The following is a 23,688-nucleotide window of genomic DNA, read 5'->3' as shown; positions in this document are numbered from 1 at the left end:
CCACCTATGGGACCAGCCCTGTTGGAGATGAGTTTGTTTTCTTAGGGCTCCACTACCCCAAATCAGCATTTCAGTGAGAATCAGGAGCAGATTTATCTTCTGCATCTACAGAAAAGGGCAAAAAGCCACCACAGCCAGGAATGATGGCTCCCCAGAAATTGTAATTCAAGTTATTTTGTGGATGACCTGGAAGTGGGAATACACAGCTGCACCACAAATAGCTCCAAATCCCCAGGCATGTGCAAAACCACCACCTTTTTCCTTTCACCCTCTTCCCAGTCCACACAAAAACCGATACAACTTTTCCTCTTTTCAACTGGTAGTTCAAAACAAACAAAAAGACTTTAATTTATACAAAACAAAACAATGTAGAATCAGTTGAACAACACTGACTGTACAAAGGAATAAAAAAATAAAAGGATAGTCCAAAAAAAACCAACTCAGGAATGGTACAAGTGTTGGAGAGCAGCTACAGACTAGTGTTGACATCAGATGCAAGAATCTTTTCCTTTTAAATTAAAAAATAAAAAAAGTTCATTGCTGGGCAATCACTCCAGGGAAATCTTCCATCCCCACTCCAGACAGGATCTATGAGACTTTACAGGGTGACAAAACCCAGACCAACCACAGGGAAACAGCGTGGGGAGGCAGCACACATGGCACAGCCAAACCAAAGCAGAGGTATAGCAACTTTTGAGACATGCAGCAGAGCTTGGTGATTGCAGGAAGGATCCCTTTATCTCTCTTCACCCCACACACCGGGGCTGGGGCCCCGCAGTGCCTGGGGGGAGATTCCCGGGAGGAGCCGCCGGTCACCTGTTGGCTGTATATCCCTGTGCTGCTGAGCCAGCGATTGTCTTCTGCTGTGTGTTAAGTGATGGGAAACAGGTGCCAGCCGTCCCAGACAGGTTCTCCAAATCCCCTGGCCTTCGCGCCACTGGGCTGGCCCAGGCGCAGCTTTGCTCTTGAGCCAAAGCACCACTACAAAGGATTCCTCTCCCCCTCCACCTGCCTGGGGTTTAATTCTCCCCTTGCTCACTTGAGCTGGGTGATAAAGCACAAGAGAGCTGAGCCAAGAGACCTGTCTGTGCTGTGCTCTGCAGAGAGGGGAGAGGGAAGCTCTGGCACTTCCCAGGTCGGCTGGAGAGCAAGGGAAGTGATGTCGCCACGGGGGGGACGTGTCCCTCCTGCCTGGACACAGCGGGTCCGTCAGCCACACGGGAGCTGCGGCGGCTTCATTCTGCCCGTGCAGTGCCCCAGGCTGCCTGGAAAGGGGGAGCAGAGCAAATCCGGGCCTTGAGGAGCTGCTGTTCCCAAGAGGAGATGGCAGCACTGTACACTTTCCTTCCGACCACGCTACTCACAATCTACACATCCTGGTCACCCATGAGAACCTGCCCCTGTAGCCCAGCCCCACTGTCAGGCTCCCTTAGCTTTTGCATAAGAGCTGGTGCTATTTCTCAGTTTCAGGTGAATTTCCAGCACAGGTCAGCCATGGGAAGCAGGTGCACTTGCTTGACAGAAGATCCATCCCAAGCTCTTTTGCCTCCAAGATCCAGGAGCCATCCCATGGAGCAAAGCAGTTTGCTCTCCCGATCTCCTGGGACTGCCCCAAGAGCCAAGTGATTTTGCCACTAAGGGACCCTGGGGATTGATGTTTCCCCACCCCAACCTTCCACATTCCCAGTCCCTGCTCCTTCATGCTCCAGTGGGAAAAGCTGCTTCTGCCCTTTCCCACTTTCATCCAGGAGGAGCCACAGCAGCATGAGCTCAGGCAGCACCTTTGGGAAAGCAAAGCTGGAAGCAGCAAGGATCCAGGAGCTGTCACATGGGGTGCTATCGTGGATGGAGGGCACTAGAAGTGATGGCTGAGAATTTGCAGCAATAAGAGACAAAATTCAGCATTCTTCCTCTGCTTTAGGCACAATGCTTCCAAATCCCCAACCAGAAAGCACAAAGTGAGCAAGGCATCAGTCAGCCCCCAGAGCTGCCTCTTCCTCCTGGCCTGCCAAAACACTCCACCCTCCCAGGACCCTGGACTCTCTGCTCTGCCCCTCCATGCACTGCCATCCCACCCTGCCTTCGGCACTCACAAGTTCTAGGGAATGACAGGAATAAAGCAGCTTGGGGCATGTTCCACACGAATCATCCTTTCCTTCTGCATATGTAGTATTTAAAAACGCCAGCAGGAGCCCAGCGGTGGGATAAGTCTCTTAAAGCATTTATGTGTTTTCATTGGAAAATCCTCCACTTGTCCCCTTTGCTGACACTGGGAAAGTCAATCCAGTGCTTGTATTTACATGGCTGCATAAAATTTTCCCTGACTGCTTCTTAAAAAAACCCTTAAAAAACAAGTGATATATATATATGTATAATATTTACATAAATAAGTGAAGGCAGCAAGCAGAGCACTGCCTTCCCCTTTCCAATTGGCCAACTCTTGCCTTGTTCTCTGGGTTTTTTGGCAACAGCAGGTTAACATCCTGGCGAAAACTGTCATTAGTCCCCTGTCCCTGTTTCTTTTTGTCTACATCCAACGATCACTATTGCACCAGCAATCTGTTCAGGAGGCCAAGAGTTAAAGTTGCAGCACAGACTCTCCTTGCCTACTCCCTTAAGCCTCTCAATCTTCCATTAAATCCATTGCTCCATTGAGACTGGATGAGCTTTTTTTCCCCTTCCCCCCTCCCCAACCCGGCAGCTGCTGTATTTTCCACCCCAGGCCAAGAGGCAAAGCCCAAAGCATTCTTGGAGGGTCACTTGGCAGATCCTCTCCCCGCCAGCGCTGCGGGATCCAGCCGGCACCATGCTTCTTCCTATGCCAAGCCAAAACGTGAGCACATTCCTAACGCTTGTGCGTGCCATTGGAAAAGCAGCCGTGGCCCATCCGAAAGGATCCAGTGGAACAGGGGTCGGTGTGCAAACAGCTGTACATCGGTGGGTGGGTGTGGATCTGACAGAAGTTCAGGGCACCCACCCTGCTAAGAGATCTTGCAGTTGTTGCGTGAGCAGTTCTGTGGGGGGCTCTGGGGCGGCCGGATGGATTTGGATCTCTTCAAGCTGTTCCCTTTGCTGCTGCTCCCACCTCCGCTGCTGGCCAGGGAGTAGGAGCGGCCGTGCATCATCACTGCGTTCATCCCGTTGGCCATGGAGAATGATTTCAGGTGGCTCTTGATGGTGACGGGCAAGGGGAGCTTGTCAATGAGGTGCACTGGGGTGCAGGACACGATGGCTCGGCAGCACAGGTCCTGTAGGCTGAACACTGGTGGGAGAAAAGACCACACGGTTAAGGGCCAGGAGATCTCCCGGGCTGCCCTCCCCCCACAACTACTCCTTACGCTGCACTGCTCTGGCTCCCCAGGGAGATATGCAAATAATGATTGCACAGGCGCCTCGAGTAGAGAGTGGGATAGTTAGGACAAAAGCTTGGGAAATCAAGGTGAGCTCTGCTGTTGGAGGTTTGTGCTTTGCCAGACACCAGCTTTGGTGGGAACACAGGGTTAGGCAATGCCAGCCCTCCTCTGCTCAGCATCCAGGGCTGGCAGGGCCTGGCTCACATTCCTGACAGACACTTGGCTTCTCAACCCATCCTTTGGCAACCAGGATGTGCCTGGGAAAGAGGTAAGAGGGTCAGCAAGTCCTGAAACCTTGTCACTGTGACCTGCTCAGTGACATTGTCACTGGGGACCAGCTCAGGGGGCCACTCTCTGCAGAACTTCACAGAGAATCCACCAAGCCAGAACACCCAGAACACCACTCTGCCCTTCCCAGCATCCTCCCAGCTCAGCCTGCATCATGTGAGCCTGCCTTGGGAAATCCCTCTTCTTGCAGGGGAATTCCCAGCCAGCGGCCACACGAGGGCATGCGTTATCCTCCTGCCTGCCTGCTGCCAAAGCCACGATGCTGTTCCCGCGCCGGCAGATCCCTATTCCCGAGGAGGCAAATTCCCATTGGTAGAATCCCAGAATCATTAAGGCTGGAAAGGCCTTTTAAGGCCTTTTAAGACCATCGAGTCCAACTATTTCCCCAGCACTGCCAAGGCCACCACTAAAACATGTCCCCAAGCACAACATCTGCATCTTTTTCCAACACTTCCAGGGATGGTGACTCCACCACTGCCCTCAGCAGCCTGTTTCAGTGCCTGACCACCCTTTTTGTGAGGAAATTTTCGCTCATACCTAATCTAAACCTCCTCTGGCACAGCTGGAGGCCGTTTCCTTTTGCCCTATCCATTCCCAAGCAGGCAGCCTGCAGTTACAAATGCTCTGGAAGAGGTTCAAAAAAGGTCTGTGAATGCAGCCCAGTCCCTCGCCACCATCCCTCTGCGAGCTGCAGACCATGGCACAGCAGCCAGGTTGGGGACTGAAGCCCAGGCAGAAAGTTTGGTGACTGGGGCTGGCAGACAGGATTCTCCCACCCTGGTGAGCAGGAGCTGAAGATCCATATGAAAGTAGGCCATCCCAGAAACATACATCTTCTGCTCAGACTTCAGTGGGACGCACTGCTACCTCCAGCCAGGAAAAACATGGGAACTGATATTATTTTGCTTCAAACCCAACAGGCTGAGACATAACATGGAATCTGCTCATGGTTTGCCTCACTGTGGCACACATGCCTGGATATACTGAAAAACCCAGCCCACTGCTGCATGCTGACAGCAGGAATGAGATTTAGTCCCTTTCAGCTCCTTGGGTTCACTCTGCTTCCCTCCAGAACTGGGGAGACAGACTCAGGCAAGGGCAGGGACTGAGGTGCTTACACTTGGATTTATCCCACACAGCCTTATGATTGAAGTAGTTTAAAGATGGGAGCTTAATTGCCCTCAGCCTCATCGAGAGTAAGTGGAAAGGCGGAGGATGCCCCAGAGCACTTCAGATCCCAGACATGCTGAACTGGCCTTTGGAGCTGCCCATCCCTGCGCCAGCACAGGCAGCTTGTGGCTCAGCTTCAGCTTGTCTGGCCCCAGGCATTTCTGCATGTCAGGTGGGTGGAGCTCCCACAGTTCCACACCTCCCACCTGGGCAGCCACAGCCCCATAGCTCCATGTGAGCCCCAACTTCGCACAGGGAGCACTATCGTGTGCACTGACCTCGGTTGGGCCTCCAGATCTTCTCCATGCCGTGCCGCATGAGGACGATGCGGGACAGCTCCGTGAAGGACTCGATGACATTGAAGTTGCACAGGGGGCTCACCTCGAAGAAGGTCATGCAGTTCTTCTCAGCATAGGCGCGCGCCTGCTCTGTCGGCACCTGCCGCTTGAAGGCCAGGTGCAGCCTGTTTCCCACCAGGATCCGAGGAACACCTGGGGCGTGCTGAAACACGGAAAGAAGTGGAGAAATCATGGCCACACCCAGCATTCTGCTTAGCTGCAATAGCAGCGAAGGGAAAAGAAGGAGAAGCGGCTCTCTGGCTGAGGGACTGCCCAGCACCACCTCTACATGATGGAGACAACCAATTTGTCCCCTCCCAGCCCATTTCTGAGCGAACTTTTCTCGCCCATTCCCAAGCTCTTTCCTACTACTCCAGATTTACACAGAGGTGAAGGGCAGACACTTATTGCTTTGCTCCACTTATTACTGCACTGCCATCATGTCCCCTCCACAGCAGAGCCATTCCTGTCCCCATATCAGGTAATGCCTCAGGTGATACTTCGCCATATTTCTGCTATAGATCACTGCATATGCTCTCCCATTCACTTACCTCATCTATTTCCTTTATCCATCGGTCTATCCCATCGAAGGACCAGCGATTAGTGATGTCATACACCAAGAGAATTCCCTGGTGGAAGACAATCAGAAGCAATCAAGGAGTTTCATAGCAGGCAACATGAAAGGGGCAGGACGCACCTGAAAGACCTAGTATGCAGGAACCAAGAGGCAAAGGGACAGAACATTGCTCCAGCTGCACCATTTATGTGCCAATAGGGCAAAAATAGAGACAACAGGGCTGTGCTAATGCAGTCCCAGGTCATTAGGGAAGGTTTTACTCCTGTTTTGGCTCTGGTATTCTCCAGATCATTTCCAAAGCTGCAGTCTCTACACAGGAGGAGGAACTGCCTTTGTGCAGGAGCAGCACAAAGGCAGCTCCTGTGTATCTGGAGGAGCAAAACACACCCTTCTGTCACAAATCTGATAAAAACTCACTGAGGCAGAAACACACATTTTTTTCTATCCCCTTACACAGAACAGCTGCAGTCAGTGGTGAGGTGGCAGCAGGACAGGAAGGAATTTTCAAGCACATCCCTCTTCTCCAGAACCCGTCTCATTGTCAGCCCTTTGCTGACAAGAGAGAAGCTGAATGATGCCAGTAAGTACCACAGCATCTCTATAGACTGAGCTCTCAGGACTAGGATCCACCTAGGCTTTGCTGAAGGTGTTTCCCACTGTCACTGCCACACTGGCAGAGAACACTTTCTTCAGGCAAGAGGTACCTACAGGATCCTCAGGTCCACATCCAGCATCCCTGAACACCACCCACACCCATGACTCGCTTCCCAGTCACCTCCTGAGGGGCAGCACATGGTGCTGGCAGCAGCACACGCATGACTCAAGGCAGGGAAGAAAGGGAGCAGCTCTGAGGAGTCTCCACCTTGCCCCAAGCTCAGCTGGCAGGACCCAGGAGCATGGCCAGGCTGTTGGCCACCACTCAGGTCCACAGCATCTCCCAGCAAGTGAGCTTTTCTTGAATCTGAGTATTTCTGGGGACAGACACAAGCAAAGTAGGCTGTGCCTGGCCCTGCAGGCACACAAGTCCAGAGCTGCCACTCAGTACTGGCTGGGCACACAGCATTTATGGAACTGTCCTCGGCAGAGCCTTTCTGCAACCCTCCTGTTATTTTTCTGACTTCTTGTCACTCTTCTTGGCAATCAAGGACATTCCAAGTGACAACAGGCACTCCAAGCTGACTTAGCAGAATCAGAGTACAAGATGCCTGGAATGGGAACTAGGGAGGAGCAGATGATCTTGTGCTGAGAGATGAGGAATCCAGCTGGGAAGACATAGCTGGATGAAAGGGAACCCAGCACCAGCAAGACTAAGGGCAAACCAAACCAGATAATTGAGCACCAAGTTTCACAGAACCAGCCTTCCCTGAATCTCAGGTATCCCTCAGCAACAGCCATCCCCTATAGCAAGGCCCCAGCATAAGCACAGAGGTCCTAAATTGGCAAAGAAAGGTCTCAGCTTTCAGCCTTTTCAGTCCTCCCTGTGAGAGGCCTGGATTCAGCACAGGGAAGGAGAGAGCTGACAAACTCCCAGCATCTGTCCTGGTATGAGTCGGGGACCATGAAGCACCTTCATGTACCTGTGGAGTTGCTCCTTTATCCACTGAAATGGATAATGTGCTGCACAGATGGAAAACACAAGCTACCCAGTCCTCCCAAGCCCCAGATTTACAATTCTTGCTGCTGCCAACCCCCATGGTGAACTGGGAGGAGCCTGTGCAGAAGCTTTATGTGTGATATACCTCAAATTTACAAAAAAATAATCATTAACATGAAATGTGGAGCACACAGGAATGATAAACTGGCATGTGAGCCACAAAGGCACCTGAATCCTCATAATAAAGTCACATCTGGAGCTGGCACTGCTCCACCCCTCACAGAATAGCAGCTGCTCCTGGAATGTGCTGGGTGTGCCTCGACCTTGTCTGCCTTTGTCTCAGCTCTTTTGGAATAAGCAGCTCTCAAGGCCTGACCAATTTTATAACTTTAGAACAATTCAGATTCTTGATTCTAGAATAATTCTTATTTTTGAGCTGTAACCCCAACCACACCGCCCAGTGCTTCCCCGCCAGACAGCCACCCTCCAGATGAAGTTTGTTTTTTCTGTCCTCGCTGGCCCTCCAACACCTCCACATCTGCATTTGCACCTCCACAGAAAGGCTCAAATGTACAAAAATAGAAGGCCAGAAGGCACAAAAGGCAAGTCAGGGGGGTTGGCTTTCATCTTTGACAGCCCAACACAAAGAGCAAACCCTTCAAGATTTGGGTTTAAGGCTGTTCTGAAGGCGAGTTTTCATAATGGCAGAAGCATCTTCAGTTTCCTTCAAGGAAAGTCTGGAGCTCACACCTGGAGTCCATAATTTTTTGTAGTTTCATTTCTATGACAGTCCAAAAACTTCATACTCAAAAAGAAATGGAGGTTGTTTTTGCCTTGGAGGAGAAAAGGATCGGTTTCTCCTAGATTTAGTGAGGAAAAATAAGAATGAAGTAATGATTTTCCACAATTAGAAGAATCCCACAAACCCGATGATACTGCTTCTCAAGAACCCAATCTAGAAGTACCTGCTAGAATGATTCATCACATTTTAACTGTGTATTGTGGGGGAAAAAAAAGACTCTGAGCTTTCTTTTAATTTTTCCTCTATTTGTTTTGATTTCCAACTTCCACGGCTGTGTGTGAGAATTAATGAGTCAGGAAATAATGAAGCAAAGGGTCTGATGATCTCCTTCCAAGACAAATGGCCAGCAAGATAAATAAAATCTACTTGCCTCATTTCAGGATTGACAAGGTCCTTCAGCCAAGAGAAACAGACCCAAGATCTAGTTTGTGACGATTATTTCTGCCAGGAATATGCTTGAGAAGGAGACAGTTTTAAAGCCTGCTGGCAGCCTCTGCCTGGATGTTCTTTGAATAGGAATAAGGATAAAACTTCAGCAGAAACACACCCCTACGTTCTCAGCAGGGTGGAAGGTCAAGACCATGATTTTTAAATGCAAAACACTGTCTGCCATCTAAGCCTCCAAGCCAGACCACAGCTCCAGCACACACATTGTCAGGCAAGATTGTCCAGGAAAGCTTCCCAAAGGTCAGAAGACACTGAGGCCAAGTTGCCCATGCCTTGCTCCATCCTCCTGCTGCTCAGCTGGGTATGGAGCCCAGCTGTGCTGCAGCTCAGCAGGGGGAGGAAGAAGGCTGCTCAACCCCTGGCCAGCTCCTGGTGCTGCCAGATAACCTCACATTGCTTCCAAGTAGCACTGGCATGCTGCAGACACCACGTTTCCAGAGCACACATCCCAAATGCACTTTGTCATTGCCATTTCTGCCCCAGAGAGAACAGCACTCAGCCATGCAAACAGAGGGAGCTGGCTCCATCTCTGCAGACAGCTCCAAGTAAGATCTGTCAGGCTTTTTAAAAGTCTCCTCTGGAATGACATGCACAGAATTTTAATTTCCTGAACTCAACAAATGAACAGCTTCCCATTTGCAGCCTAATTTGTTCTCTAAATGCCTAGATGGCTGTCAACACCCTATTATGTCCACAGTTCTCAATTTTTAGTTTCACAAAGCCCTTTTGTGCCATTATGTACCCCAGGTTCCCACAGCACGGAGTGAAAAGCTCCACATTCAGCTTCTCAGACCAAGGGTCCTCTGGACCCCTCACAACCCTCCAACAGCCTTCCTTCTTTTCCTCCTCAGTCTGTTTACAGCTTCTGTGTAGGTAGAAGATGACTGGACTCATCCCCAGATCCATCTGCGGTCTTTTCACGATTGGATTTTCAGAGTTCATTCCCACTCTGGTTTTGCTCCACACTACTGGGATTGGCACAACCCTGAGCACAACAGTGACAGAAATTTGTACATCAGTGCCTTGCGTAGTGAACAAGGAACACGGAGGGATCACCATTTATTGTATCCAGCAGCACACGTGGACACTTACTCTGCCAAAACCCAAATTTGCTTCCAGCAGGAGCTTACACAAAGACCTGTCCATATAACCGAGGTGGTGGGGAAGAAGTATCATCTCCGCCTGCTTGCAGCAGGTTTGGACCAGGTTTATAAGCAATAAGCTTTTAAAGGTAAGAGAAAATCAGCCTGCACACTGTCAGTGCAAAGCAGGCTTGTCCAAAAAGGCTTCCCAGATGCTTTAGGGGCTTCCAGCACACATGAAACTGCTGGGAGCACTTGCACAACTGCCAAGGATCTCAGCCCAATGCAGGTAGGTGACAGGGTGGCCAGGAAAGTGTCACTCACTGATATTCTCCACTGATGGAAAAAAGCTGTTGCTGACAAAGCCTGAAGACTGCTCCCCTAGAGCAGATTTTCTGTCCCACAGGACAAAGTAAACCTTAAACAGAAGGTCCAGTGCTGACAGGAACCAGAACACTGTGTCTCCTGCCTGCTCTTTCACAGCTCCACTTGATCGTGGCTTTCCAGCTGGCACCTCAGACCTTGGCTCATGGGCAGTGACATCCTGCTGCCAAACCATTTCCCAACAACACAGCACATCGTGGGGGTATTTATCACTGAGCTTTTGATAAGTATTTTGACAGGAAGGGCAGACTCCTCCAGCAACTGGACAATCCCATCTGAATGACCCAAGGCAGGTGAGGTATTTGCAGCAACCAAAAAAGCCGTAAGGGAGGGCTGACCCTCCACCTGAGTCCGCTGAACTGCCAAAAATCCACCACCTTCCTGCATACTAAGAAGCCCTGAACAAGATAAACAGCAGCTTCTCAAACCACCTGCCTAAGCAGAACTCAACAATATTCATAATTTCTTTAGGGCTGCAGCTTTGCTGCAAGATGGGAGCATTTTATCACACTGTCTGGGAAGAGTTTGGCATTCAGAAACAGTTTAAATCACTGGCATATGAGGACATCAGGAATGATCCTAACACTGCTTCTTCCTGGCTAGATCAGGAAGCACCACCACAACTCTTTCTCTCCTCTGTAATGACTCTTGGAATAGTTAGCATTTACTCACGGCAGCCAGAAGAGCCACAGCTGCTCACAACAGCCGAGATCAATGAGCCAGCTCTACTGGAACGACTGAGACCCTGAAGCCAAGCAGAAAAGGACTAGAAGTCCAAGAGCGAGAAAGATTTCTGCAGCACCTTTAAGCACATTAAATACTTTTCACCATACCCCATGCAATGACAACACAAAAATCCTTCTGCAACACAGCAAGCTTCAGACTGCCCGAGTAGGCTTTGCAGGGTGCAATACTACTGGGTTTCCGTGTCTCACTCCTCCCTGGCCCTGAAAGTCATCATGATGTGGCTGCACACTTCTCCTGCCCCATCAGTACCTGGAGGCCAGTGCTCTGCTATCCCAGACACCAATGCTGCTCTTTTGCCCCAAAGTGAGGCCCAGCAGCAATGTGGTCAGGACCTGCTGGCCCAGCAGACCCCAACAAAGAACGGATGAAGTGAGGGAAGAGAAAAGGAGAGAGGTCCCAGGCACACCAGCACCACAAGCCTCCGCCTTGAGCCCAAGAGCTCACTGTGTCCCTGATGAGATCAGATCTGCTAAGGCAGGGCAGGGAGGAAGGCAAGAGACCTGTGATCCTCACAGCAAACCCTGGGGCAATCACGCTGGAAGAATGGGCTGGCTCTTGTTCACAGCCAGCTCATCAAGTGCAGCAAAGATGTTTTACTGCAGGTATTTTCAAGAGGAAGATGTTCCTGCTGAACATGGAAGTCACATGGCTCTGGACCCAGACCATATGTGTGGAGTCAATATTGGGGGAGGCATCAAGGTACTTGAGTCCTTTCCCTGGGGAGGGACCAGCCTGAAGTCCAGCCTGAGCACTGCATGAGGCTGTGTCATGGGGCACAAGAAGGTCTGCTCACCGTCTGGAGACTGTTCTTCCATGTTGCAACCTCTCCAGGGTCCACTTCAGAAAGTCTTATCACTACACTTGAGAAACAATAAGGACTGTGTGTGAAAGTCAGGCCTGCTTCCCTAACTTGGAGGCACTTTTCATACCAAGTATTCTCTTAAGAACTGGCTACTCAGACCTGGGTAAGGGCTGCCAGGTTGCTGAGCCAGCCTCCTGCTCTCACAGCCAACCTTTTCAAGTCCTTTCCAGAACCTCATTTTTCATGGTCCCCTTGTGCTCCTCAGTCCTCTACTCAGTGAGAACCTTCCACTCATTCTCAGTGTGAAGGTGCTCAAGGCCAGTTTACACCAACCTGTTCTTGTACAAATATCACACTCAACTTCAAACAAGGTTTTTCCCATGCTGGCAACTCTCTTCTCTGCTGGATTTGTTCTTCCTGAGCTCTTGGCTTTTAGTTTAAATAAGCTGTTTCTCTTGCCTCCAAGGGGATTTGCATCAGCCTTTCTACAGCAGAAGTCTAGAAGTCTGATGATTCCAAGACAGTAGAAAGGAAAGCAAATTGCTGCAGTACAGCACACAGCCCTGAATACATCCTGGAGACCACACCTGGAATACTGCACCCAGCTCTGGGGCCTCCACCGTGAGAGGGACATGGACATGTTGTAACAGGTCCAGAGGAGGCCATGAAGATACCCTGAGGTCTGAAGCCCCTCTGCTCTGGAGCCAGCCTGTGAGAGCGTGGGGTGTTCACCTGGAGAAGAGAAGGCTCCAGGGAGACCTCAGAGCCCCTGCCACTGCCTAAAAGGGCTCCAAGAGAACTGGAGAGGGACTTTGGATAAGGGCCTGGAGGTACAGGACAAGGGGGAATGGCTTCCCACTGGCAGAGAGCAGAGTTAGATGCAATATTGGGAAGAAATTCTTGGCTGTGAGGGTGGGGAGGCCCTTGCACAGGTTGCCCAGAGAAGCTGTGGCTGCCCCTGGACCCCTGGAAGTGTTCCAGGCCAGATTGGATGGGGCTTGGAGCAACCTGGGACAGTGGCAGGGGGTGGAATGGGATAGGCTTTAAGGTCCATTCCCACCCAAACCATTCCATAATTCTAAATTAGAGAACTCAGGCACATTTATGTGTTTCTCCACCAAGACCACATGGGTTATGGTGTATTTATGCTAAGGCCATGACAGAAAAAGTCAGCTCCTGCATACTGAAAATAAATGGAGGTGTTGGAAGTCCATCCTTGCAGTCACACAGGCATTTGTTATTCAAAACAGTCCTCTTGCTTTAGTTAACCATTCAGGGTATAAATTTAGATACTTCTTCACTGAAAGTTGTGGTGAGTTATTTAAGAGACACAGTACCTGTATTCCCATTAATACAGGAATATCACTGGAACATCACATGGGAGCTAACCATTTGTTGCTGGAAACAATCTGAGTTTTACTCCAAGACATCTGGAAAAGACTGGACAAGGACTCCAGCCATTTTCAAGAGGCACTTTCCCTCTGCTCATCTCCTGGGCACTTTCAGAGGGCATGCAGAGACTTCCCTGGGGAATTAGCTCTCCTCTTCCTAGACAGGCTTGTTCCTTAGGGCTGGTTTGCTGCTTTTAAGGGTTGACTGTTTGGGCAGACCAGGATTGCGGCATTAACAGCACTTTGGAAAAGGCATTTGTGGCACAAGCAGAGGGAAGGTTTGAGGCAAAGGTGTGAGTTACACCTTGTCGTGCAAGTAAGCTCCATTCCCCAGCACTCAGCAATAAATTTCTCTCTACAGCTTCCTGAAAGGAGGTGGGAGTGGGTGGTGGGGGGGAGTTGGTCTCTTCTCCCAGGTTACAAGTGACAGGGCGAGACGAAACAACCTCAAGTTGTGCCAGGGAAGGTTTAGATTGCATTTTGGGGCAATTTCTTTATTGGAAGCGTGGTCAGGCACTGGCACAGGCTGTCCAGTGCAGTGTTACAGTCACCATCTCTGGAGATGTTGAAAAAAACCCATGTAAAATGTGGTGCTGAGAGACATGGTTTAGTTGTGGCCTTGGCAGTGCTGTGTTACTGGTTGGACTCGACGAACTTAGAGGGCTTTTCCAACTTTAGTGACTCCATGATTCTATAAAGCATTCCCATTAAAAGTCCCCTTGCCTGGCTGATGAGGTTCACTGTGTCTCAGACTCACTCTTTGGGAGGGGTAGGCAGTGAGATGGATGAGGCAAACCTTGCTTATGTTCAGGTGAGAGCTCCTGCAGAAATACTGATAAATACAGCTGAAGGGCAGGACATTCCCTCCAAAGCAGAGAAGGTCAAGATCTTCACTTTGAGGAAGGAAGAGAAAATCAATCCCTTCCAAGCCTGTGGTCAGCTAGGTACATGTCAACTTGTGGCACTCAAATGTAGTGTCCAGGGAGAACAGGCTGCAGGAACCCCACAGAGGTGCTGTGCTAGTGCCTCACAGCTCCATGCAGGTTCCACACAGACATGTGTCTCTCTCCCCATCTAATTCAAGTGTTCTCATCACTGCTTATTTCAGCTTTGCCCTGTGCCCCAGTTTGCCCTGTGGCAGCAGCAGGTACGAGTTCTGGCATGTGGGCTCAGGCTCTGAGGGTGCAGCCCTGCCAAGACACAGCACTTGTTCTGAGGAGCTCCCAGGTTACAACAAGGGGAGCAACCACTGTGCACAGTGGCTGCACACAGGGCTAAAAGCCTCCAAATGGAATTTCTGGACATAGGAGTTGCTGCTTTCTATTCCCAGTTTGATCTGAGCATCTGACACAGCAAGTTCTTAGAAAAAGCCTGACAAAAGCTGAGTTCTGTGGTCATCAGAAAACCACACTGACCAGGTCTGTTCACTTTTAACTGGTGAGGGAAGCAACGTGGCCTCAAGCCCACAGGTTCCATTAGGAGGCTGTGGGTACCTGATCCCTGGAAGTGTCCAAGGCCAGGCTGGATGGGGCTTGAAGCATACTGGTCTACTGGAGGGTGTACCTTGCACATGGGAGGGCGGTTGGAATCAGATGAGCTTTAAGGCCTGTTCCAACCCAAACCATTCTGTGATTATGTGACCGGGGTTCTGGATTTTTCTGAAATGTACGGGCTGAAAGAAAATGAAATGTAGAAGCTGAAAGAAACTCAGACACAGGACTGAAGTATGTGTCTGAGAGGATCTGAGGGAGATCCTGCACTCTTCCCACTGCAGAACTCCAACTCTCCTTGCCTTGCACTTTTCTGCAAGCACCAGGAAATTGGCCTCTGCTTCAAAGGAGCTGCCTCAAAGCATCCAGACCACCAGAGATGTGCATTAACATGAATAAACAGGACACCAGGGGAGAGCTCAACAGCACACCCCAGATGAGGTGCTCCCAGGTCTACGGCACAAGTGAATTTGCAGGGAGTCAGGGACAGGGAACATGGATTTTGCCAGTTAGTAAAGCAAAAGTCTACAGATTCAAGGAGCAAAAAGCCAAGAGAGGCAAGAGCTTGAGTAGAAGTGCAAGGTTTCCCAAAGGCTGGGAATCTGCCAGGATACTGGCACAGCCAGGAAGCTGATATACAGCTTCTGAGTCTTAGTGTCTAAGGGAGGAGGAATTTTCTCCTAAGTTTTCCAATTTGGAAACAATACGGAAAATAAAGTAGCTCCTTTAACTTAGAGAAACTTTATCCTGGAGGAACCTTGCCATGTTACAAAAGGACAATAGCAGAATCGTGAGAAAGCACTGTTAAAAAGCAGTTTTCCAGAAGACCACAAGATTTTTGTGCTGTTGAGGATCTTGATGATATTCTGGAGCAAAGGAAAAACTCAAAATGTAACACTCTGCCTCATGTTTTGAGGAACATACATACTTTACGTTCCAATTGAGCTGCTCTAGTTTCAAGTCTGCCTCAAACACACAAGTAGGAGCTACCCTATTTTTGGAACTGACTTGAAGGCAACACAGACTGGAAGAACTCCACCGGGAAAGCCAGTGCCATATTTTAACAAATTTGAGAAACCTCAGAAAGTAGGAGCTCCCACATTAAAGCTTTGGCAGATCTAGAGTGAGAATTGCCTCATCCTCTCTAACCCCAACCTCTCAGCCCTGATCTAGAAATAAAGACTGAATATTGTCTGCACAGACCTCTTCTGTAGAAGTTTAGCAAAGTCTGCCATTCACTCTCTTCTCTCACACCATTTCATAAGAACAAGAATCCTAGGCAACAAGACAGCACTCAGTGTCTCTTGGCATCTACAGAGATACTTTTGGTGATCAGCGCATTCTTCTTCAGAGTTCTTTACTACGGCAGGAAAGATTTATACAGTCTAAAGGAAAAGCAAATGTGTCCCATCAAAGCCCTGAGAGCAGCACTTACCTGGGCTCCCCTGGAATAGGATCTGAAAATGGTGCAAAATCTTCCTTGCCCTGAGGTGTCCCTAAAACACAGAAAAGTTACAGCGATGAGATATGGAGAATTGACTCCCATACTGCACATCTCCTATTGGCCATAAAGAAGTAAAATAAAAATCAGTGTTGATCTTGTCAGATCTTTAGGACATGCATGGTACCCAAAGTGCTCTGCACGGTGGGTTCTTCTGGGGAAGAACTGCTGGATACATCACCACCTTTGGGTACAGGTTGTCACTGTCACTGTGCTTCCCATGGAGAAGGTACAAGCCCAAACCACTCGGTCTCAGCACTACCTGATGATGTGTGAGGGTCTAAGTCATTTTACTCCCCGGGGAAAAGGATTTTCTGCCTAGTTCCCTTCAGTCCACAGGAGTTCAGAGTCTGCAGAGCTCAACCAGCTATGGGGAACAGCCAACCTAAATGTGACTGCTCACAGGAGGAGAAATTGCCTTGCACTAGGCTTCAGCTATTTTTCAAACACATTTTAACCAAAAATAAAGGGAATTCTCTTTATACTCAGATCCCTTACAGACCTGGTCTATATACCCTACAGAAAGCTGAGGAATAGGAGTGGGCTACAGTGTTTCTAGACCACTGTGACAATACGGGGCTTTTCAGTCACTATCATTTGTCCTGTCTGGACATGGTGTAACTAAGTTTGACATTACCAGCACCTCTCAGTGCCCATCTGGGACCAGAAGCCAAAGCCTAGCATTCTGATTTAACCAGGATATTCCGGAAAGTGTCAGGCTAATCAGAGATACATTACAGTGTTTGTCAAATCTATACCCTGGGCCAGGATAGAAGACACTTCAATGACCACTGAGAAGGCTGAGGAATCCCTCAGCCCCAGATTTGCAGCTCCAAGAAAAACATTACTGACCTCACATGCAGGACAGTAATTTCTTCAGATCTAAAGCTTTGTAGGATCCTGGACATCAATCTAACAGCCTGTGCTTACATGTCCTTCTCCCACGACAATCAAATACTGGGCAAGTAATGGTAAAAGATTACACTAAGGCATCATCAATCAGAGTTGTCAGTGTTTCAGCTCCTGTGCTGTTCTCCAGCTCAGGAATTACAGTATAAAAAGACAGTTTCCAGAGGGAAGCACTAAGTTACTACACACTTGGGGTTGAAATGTTAAACCAGGCATCTTACAAGAGAGACAAGAATGCAAGTGGCACATATGAATATACAGGTTAGAAGAGATAAATTAGCTGTTTCTGTTCTTTTTTTGTGAGAAAAATTAGGACATTCAGCTTCAGAGAGCAGGGGTGTAATTAAACCACCAAACTACACACTGCTACAGTCAGTTACTGAGGCTGAGAATTCCTATTTAACAATTCACAAGTTACTAATATTCCTGTTACTTGACCCAAGCATTTGTAAGGGGATATTTAAGTCCATGTTTTAGGACCTGTGTCATTCCCCACCAGATCCGTGTGAAAACTAGGGTAGGGACAGACTACCTATCCTTACCTACCCTGTCCTGTCCTACTCTTCCTCTTTCATCTCCACAGACGGCTGTGTCAGCTTCTCAGCAAGTTAGACCTCAGACAAAGCCCAGCCAGAAGGACTCCAGATCTCCCTTTGGTGCTGACAGATAAGGCAGGGGTTACTCCTCCCAAGTAGCATTCTTCCATCTCCATCCCAGTGTCCTGTCTCTCCAGTCAGTCCTGCTCTCCAGGGGTTCACCCTCCTCTGATGCTGTGAGGTCTGTTCACAGCTCTGGTTTTAATTTTCTGCTCAAGGCATTTAGAAATATCCAGCTGCTGAGGAACTAAGGGCTTCACCTGTTTTTTTCTTCAACTTTCCTTCTCTTGTTTCTATTTCTCATCCTTGGATTTCAGGAAAATCCACTATTGCCTCAAAACCAGTACTAGTCCCCTCAGCGATCAAGAGCTGTATGGGAACATAGAATGATGGAATAGTTTGGATTGGAAGGGACCTTATACACCATCCAGTCCAACCCCCTGCCACAGGCAGGGACACCTTCCACTAGCCCAGGTTGCTCCAAGCCCCATCCAACCTGGCCTGGAACACTTCCAGGGATCCAGGGGCAGCCACAGCTTCTGTCGGCAACCTGTGCCAGGGCCTCACCATCCTCACAGGCAAGAATTCCTTCCCAGTATCTCACCTAGTCCTGCCCTCTGGCAGTGGGAAGCCATTTCTCCTTGTCCTGTCACTCCATCCCTTGTCCCAAGTCCCTCTCCAGCTCTCCTGGAGCCCCTTTAGGCACTGGAAGGGGCTCTGAGGTCTCCCTAGAGCCTTCTCTTCTCCAGGTGAACAGCCCAGCTCTCCCAGGCTGGCTCCAGAGCAGAGGGGCTTCAGCCCTTGGACCATTTTTGTGGCCTCCTCTGAACCTGTTACAACACACCCACATCTTTCTTGTGCCAGGAACTCTGGACAACAGAGCTACAGGTGTGGTCTCAAGCACAGAATAACAGTAAAAATGGTCAGTTATGACAGACAAAGACTGAAATCAGACTGTTCCACTAAAGAGTAGCATGGTGTTTGTGCAACTTGACTGACAGAAAGGAATCTGGTTTGCCAGAGTAACTTTCTGGTAAGAACAGCCAGCAAGTGCCACCACACACGCAGAGATGCCCCAGGGTCTCCACAGCCCGGTACAGCATCCCCCCAGCCCCATGTTCCTGCTGACCCAGCCTGAGCTCCCAGGGTTTGGGTTAGAAAGGCTCAGAAACACTCACCAGAGTTCCAGCTTGACCCTTCTGCCGTCCAACAAGATAGTAGTGGTCTTGTAGTCAATTCCTGAAAGAAAAGCAATGAAAAGCTGAGCAAACCCTGAGAACACCTTCAGAGACACACAAGAACTCTTGCTCTGCCCACACAGAGCTCTCATTTCATTTTTACTAAAGGGATGTTTTCTCCTCCCTGCTCTGCTGCCTGTTTGTGGAGTGCTACAGAGACCTGACAGAAACAGACTTCTGCTTCATGGCAAAGACTGCTCTTGTGGAGCTCTGTCCCTCCTCCCTGAAAACACAGTTAACACACTTCTCCACTGTGGGACTAAACCTGTCAGAATTTGAGCCATAGGAGAGGTTGGATGGGGCTTGGGGCAATCTGGTGTAGGAAGTGGTCCCTGACCACGGCAGAGGGGGTGGAACAAGATGAGCTTTAAGGTTTCTTCTAACCCAGACCACTCCATGATTCTGTGAAATTCAGTTATTTGTAGCACTATCCCATATGGCAGTGATAAATTAGACTGCTGGGTGGTGAGCCATAGACAGAAACAATTCAGAAGCATCTCTGCAACATCAGTGTGCAGTCCCAGCATCTCACAAACACCACTGCCTGCAGCCACAGAACATTTTGGGAGATGAGTGTTACAGAAAGGTTGTCCAAAGATCACTGTCTCTTCTTCAGAGCAGCTCTGGGGTGTGGATCACAGAAAGCCAGGTAAGGCAGGACACACTCCCACCTTGTGAAGAGCTGAGAAGCAGCACAGACATCTGCTTTTGCTTTTCATAGAGCCACAGCACCAGAGCAGTAGAAACACCTCCAAATCACAACACCCAGCTGAGCTGGCATACGACTCACATGAGGGGTATCCACTACCTTCAGATACACAAGAAATTTGTTGAAATTGGGGGCTGTCTCACAGTCAGACTGAGAAGTTTAAAAAAAAAAAACCCAACTCCCCTTGCAAGAAACAGGCCCAAATTATGCCAAACACACCATTCCCTGCAGGCACAGGAGAAGAGGTACAACTGCACCTCCCACGTCCTTCCCAAAGCCAAGGCACCAGGCACCCAGGAAAAGCAGCTCCTCTGCAAGCTCTTGCTAATAAGCTTTAAGTGTAGCAATGTTGCATAAACAAAGCAGAAAGCATCACTACTGCACACCCACTGAAACATCAACTAATTTACAACCCTTTTAATAAAGCAGAGTCACTTCCCTCTGATTACATCAACTTCAGTTTTTTCTTCTTGCCAATAGATATCAAACTTGGAATCTCTATTAAAACCCCATCGTTGTGTTATGACCTGCATTTCCCTTTTCCTGCAAGGAGAACACTGCCCTGACAACCAAACAGACAAGTTTGTCAATAAAGCAAATGGATTTTTCTGAGTCATCCACAGGAGTTCCCTGTTAGTGAAAAACAAATTAGATTTCAGCCTTCATAGGGTGCTATAAAAAGCAATAAAGATAATTATCTTAAATTCCAACTATTTCCAGTGCTTTATCACAGAAAATAGGCAGTTTACATTTTATCTTCCTCCAGAAACAAGTGAATGATCTGTATTTATTTTCAGACAGATATAAATCTCCCTCACCCCCAGGGATGGAGAGTAGTGGGAGCAGGGCTGCGCTGCTACCAGAAGGGAGCATCCAGACATCTTCCCCTGCCAGCTCCTGAACCAGGATCTGATGGGTTGCTAGAGAAGGGGCTAATCAAGCCCATTGCTGTTTCAGATGCAAAATCCCCAGAGACTCTGCCCCTTCCTTAGGCACAAGAGATCCCTGTCAGCAGTGAGTCCCTATCACCCTCAGTACCAGCAGTGCCTGGGTGGAGCAGTCACATGAAAGAACCGAGGGAACAGTGACAGCTTTCAGGGCACAGAGGCCACATACTTCCAAAAATGCCACTGCTGAGGTGAAACAAATTGCTTGACTACAGCTTTTAAAAGTGAGAGAGGTTCAGCTTACTGGAAAGAGAAGGAAACTTGTTGATAGAAATATTTAATACACAGATGTCTTCATTAGGCTCCTCACCCATTAACTGGCCAGCCTGCCTCCCCAGCAAGAGGAACATGGGTTCCCTGTCCCCAAAACTCATTACCTGGTCACCAGAGAAATGCTTTAAATAATCCATATTCATCTGAAACTACATCACATACTTTAATCCAGAGAGACACCAGTCTTCAGATGTTACATACACTGGCCCAAGGAGGTCACATACACTCCAGTTAACAGGATGCTGGTATCTGGCAATGGGCTCAGGAAAGTGCTGCACTTTTTAACTTGCAAACATCCAAACTGAGACTAGGACTGAATTTACGAAAGGTTTTGGAGCAAAGTCTGCCTGCAAGCTCATTAATCAGGACAAACACCTGCACAATTGCAATGTTTTGGACAAAATTTCAGCTTCCCTTTTACATAAACACTCAGTGCATCAGGACAGCTCAAAGCACTCCCTGGCTTTGGTCTGTTTTTTTTAGCTGGTTAGCACTGGCCAGGCTGCAGCTCACAAGCACAGCTCTCCCATGGCTCACTGGCGCCACAAAATCTGCATCAATTAGAGGTGCCCTCAAAGTCGTGGGATTTGCCACGGTGGTGAACAGTACTGGCTCCTTGTATTTCAGTCCCAGTAACATAGCTGTGTCCTGAGCTGCAGCCTGAGACACTCCCCCATTTACAGCTCACAAGGAAACTGAGCAGCTCAGCTCTTTCCCAAGCCCAGCCTACAGCTCAAGCTCCGTCTGGGCTCCCCCCGTGTCCTAGGAACCTGGGGACAGAAGGTCACAGCAGCTACTAGATGCCCCTTCTGCACTGAAGCTGCTGGCAGCATGACAGTGCATGGCCATGGCCATGCCAGGGCTGCTCCTCTGTCTTTACATTTCAGGCAGCTCAGACACAAGTTGAGGGAAGTTTTTTGAACTTCCTTTCTGCAGATGACACAGTTTCCCCCACCTGAGCATCACCTCAGCCAAGCATGGCTTATATCGGGACTGACACAGCTCTGCTGGAGCAGCTCCAATCCTGCTCCTCTGGCAGGGATGTGCCAACCTCACTGCTAGGATGCTTCCGTGGCACATCCTGTGGCACACACAGCCCAGAGAACCAACCCTGCCAGGCCCCAGGGCAGTGGCACTGGGGAAAAAAGAAAACACTCTTGTTTAAAGCCTATTTTATATCAACTGATCTCCTTCTGGACCAATATTACCATGATGCAACAACATGAATGAGGCTTGGAGAACAAGTCTGGGCTGTTCTCTCAGATTTAGCATTCAGGCTGACTTCTGTTCTGTTTTTCCACTCCTGCTTTAGACTCCTGCTTACACTGACGCCATCCCAGCCCCATTCCTGGAGCAAAGAGCTAACCTGGCACAGGGCACTGTGCAGAGGGATCTGCTGCACCAAGCCTGATGCCAGACACCTGATTCTCCTCCACGGAGCTGGGTTTCACACTCCCCAGCAAGGCTCCAGGGAATCCCAAACCTTTTGTTCTTTCTTTTGCCAGTAGCTATAAGTAAAATCTAAGAAAGCAAGTCATTTTCCCATGGGAATACATAGGATGTGTCATAGGAAACTGACCTCTTCCAAATTACTCATGAAGAGCACAACATACTTTGCATCAGTATCACCTGAAAACTCCACACCCAACCTGAGCTGACTTAAAGCTTTCACCCAAAAGATGACATTCGATGTGAACAGGAAAAGTAAAACCCCTCCAAGAGAAATGACAACTTTCTCCCAGCACTTGATACTACTTTGTATCAGGCTGTTCCCTTCCCCTTGGGAATTCATGGCTTGGACACAGCTTTACCTCCATTCTGCCAGGCCCGTATCCTGCATGAGCAGCAAAAACACAAGGGAGGAGGCAGCAGCCAAGCAGGTACATGGATCTGGAAGTCACACTGGAAAAGGGAGAAACACAAGGGACATGTGCATTTCGTACCCTCCCTTTAAACAGGTTGATCTCTCAGGAAAATTGCTTCAAATAGCTCAAGTGAACAAGGCTCTATAAATATTTACTGCTGAAACAGGGTGGCCTCTGGGCTTTGTGTGGGTCTTTGTTTCAGAGAACAGGAGGCAAGTCTGCAGCTGCAGATTCCCGAAGTGACTCTGCCCTAACACCTGGGTAGGGGCCAGAAGGGCACCTCCCCTTAAAAAGGCAGGTTTGAGCAAAACCTAAGAGCAGCATGTGCCTTCTTCCTCCTTTAGCTTTCCAAGGGGTTCCCCATTTTGCACTGGGGTGAGGGTGATTCCAGCTCCTGGGGTAATGCCAGAGCCAACACTGCATTTTAGGTTATTGGTCCAAATCAAGTGTCCTCATCCAGGGATGCTCTTATGATCCAAACTCTAACTAACAATTCCTGCACCTACACAAACATCCCAAAGGTACAACTAGGACTTGCCCCATGACAGGTATGAAGGGAATCATCCCACATGAACCAAGCCATTAGAAGGTTTTCCTGAGACCTTCCTTGAAAGCTCCCAGCCAAATCCCCAGTTGGCATGTGCAGTATCTTTAAGAAAAACATAATTTTTTCAAATTTTGGGGCAGAAGACATTCCAGGTGATGCTCAAAAATCACTTTCCAAAGGAAAAAAAAAAATCAAAAAGTAATAAAAAGAAATTTATGTACAATAAAAAGAAATTGATGTACTGTTAAAAGTTTTAAGAAAGCTTGCTTTCCTTCCGAGAGGGATTCTCCTTGTCACCTGAAGTCATTTCCAGTTTGCATGAGTCAGACTGGCCACAGATGCTTTTGCCACCTCATTTCTTACATGAATGTTTCTGCTTGTGGGAGCTTGGAATCCACCTCATTCTCAGTCCACCCACAAAAAAAACCAGTGCACATTATTTTAACTTCATTAAAACTCTGTTCCTCCAGCTTACAAACACATGCTGTATAATGTGGGGTTTTTTCTCAGCTTTTTTTCTCCTTTTTAAAACTGAATTTTGTTTCTTTTATTTGTAATTCAAAAGAAGATAACCAACCTGCTTGCAAAGTGATCTATAAGGTCAACAGGCAAAATTGTAGGTGTACAGTGATAACGAA

The 23,688-nt window shown here is 48.7% G+C and overlaps 1 protein-coding gene across 2 annotated transcripts in view; it reads right to left on the bottom strand.

Annotated features, from left to right (window-relative positions):
- Window positions 1-301: 301 nt before the first annotated feature.
- The window catches only part of RAB40C (RAB40C, member RAS oncogene family), a 37,035-nt gene continuing 13,648 nt past the window's right edge, over window positions 302-23,688 (bottom strand). For both annotated transcript variants that reach the window (XM_085075187.1, XM_085075188.1), the window contains 5 exons: window positions 18,650-18,710; window positions 15,901-15,961; window positions 5,701-5,778; window positions 5,090-5,312; window positions 302-3,262 (listed from right to left, as the gene is read on the bottom strand). In XM_085075187.1, the coding sequence (XP_084931313.1) occupies window positions 2,982-3,262; window positions 5,090-5,312; window positions 5,701-5,778; window positions 15,901-15,961; window positions 18,650-18,710 (704 nt within the window). In that variant the 3' untranslated portion in view covers window positions 302-2,981. The remainder of the gene's footprint in view (window positions 3,263-5,089; window positions 5,313-5,700; window positions 5,779-15,900; window positions 15,962-18,649; window positions 18,711-23,688) is intronic.

Source organism: Lichenostomus cassidix, chromosome 14, assembly GCF_008360975.1.
Source record: "Lichenostomus cassidix isolate B80296 chromosome 14, HeHo_3.0, whole genome shotgun sequence".
NCBI lineage: Eukaryota > Metazoa > Chordata > Aves > Passeriformes > Meliphagidae > Lichenostomus > Lichenostomus cassidix.
This window is presented reverse-complemented; position numbering and strand designations above follow the sequence as displayed.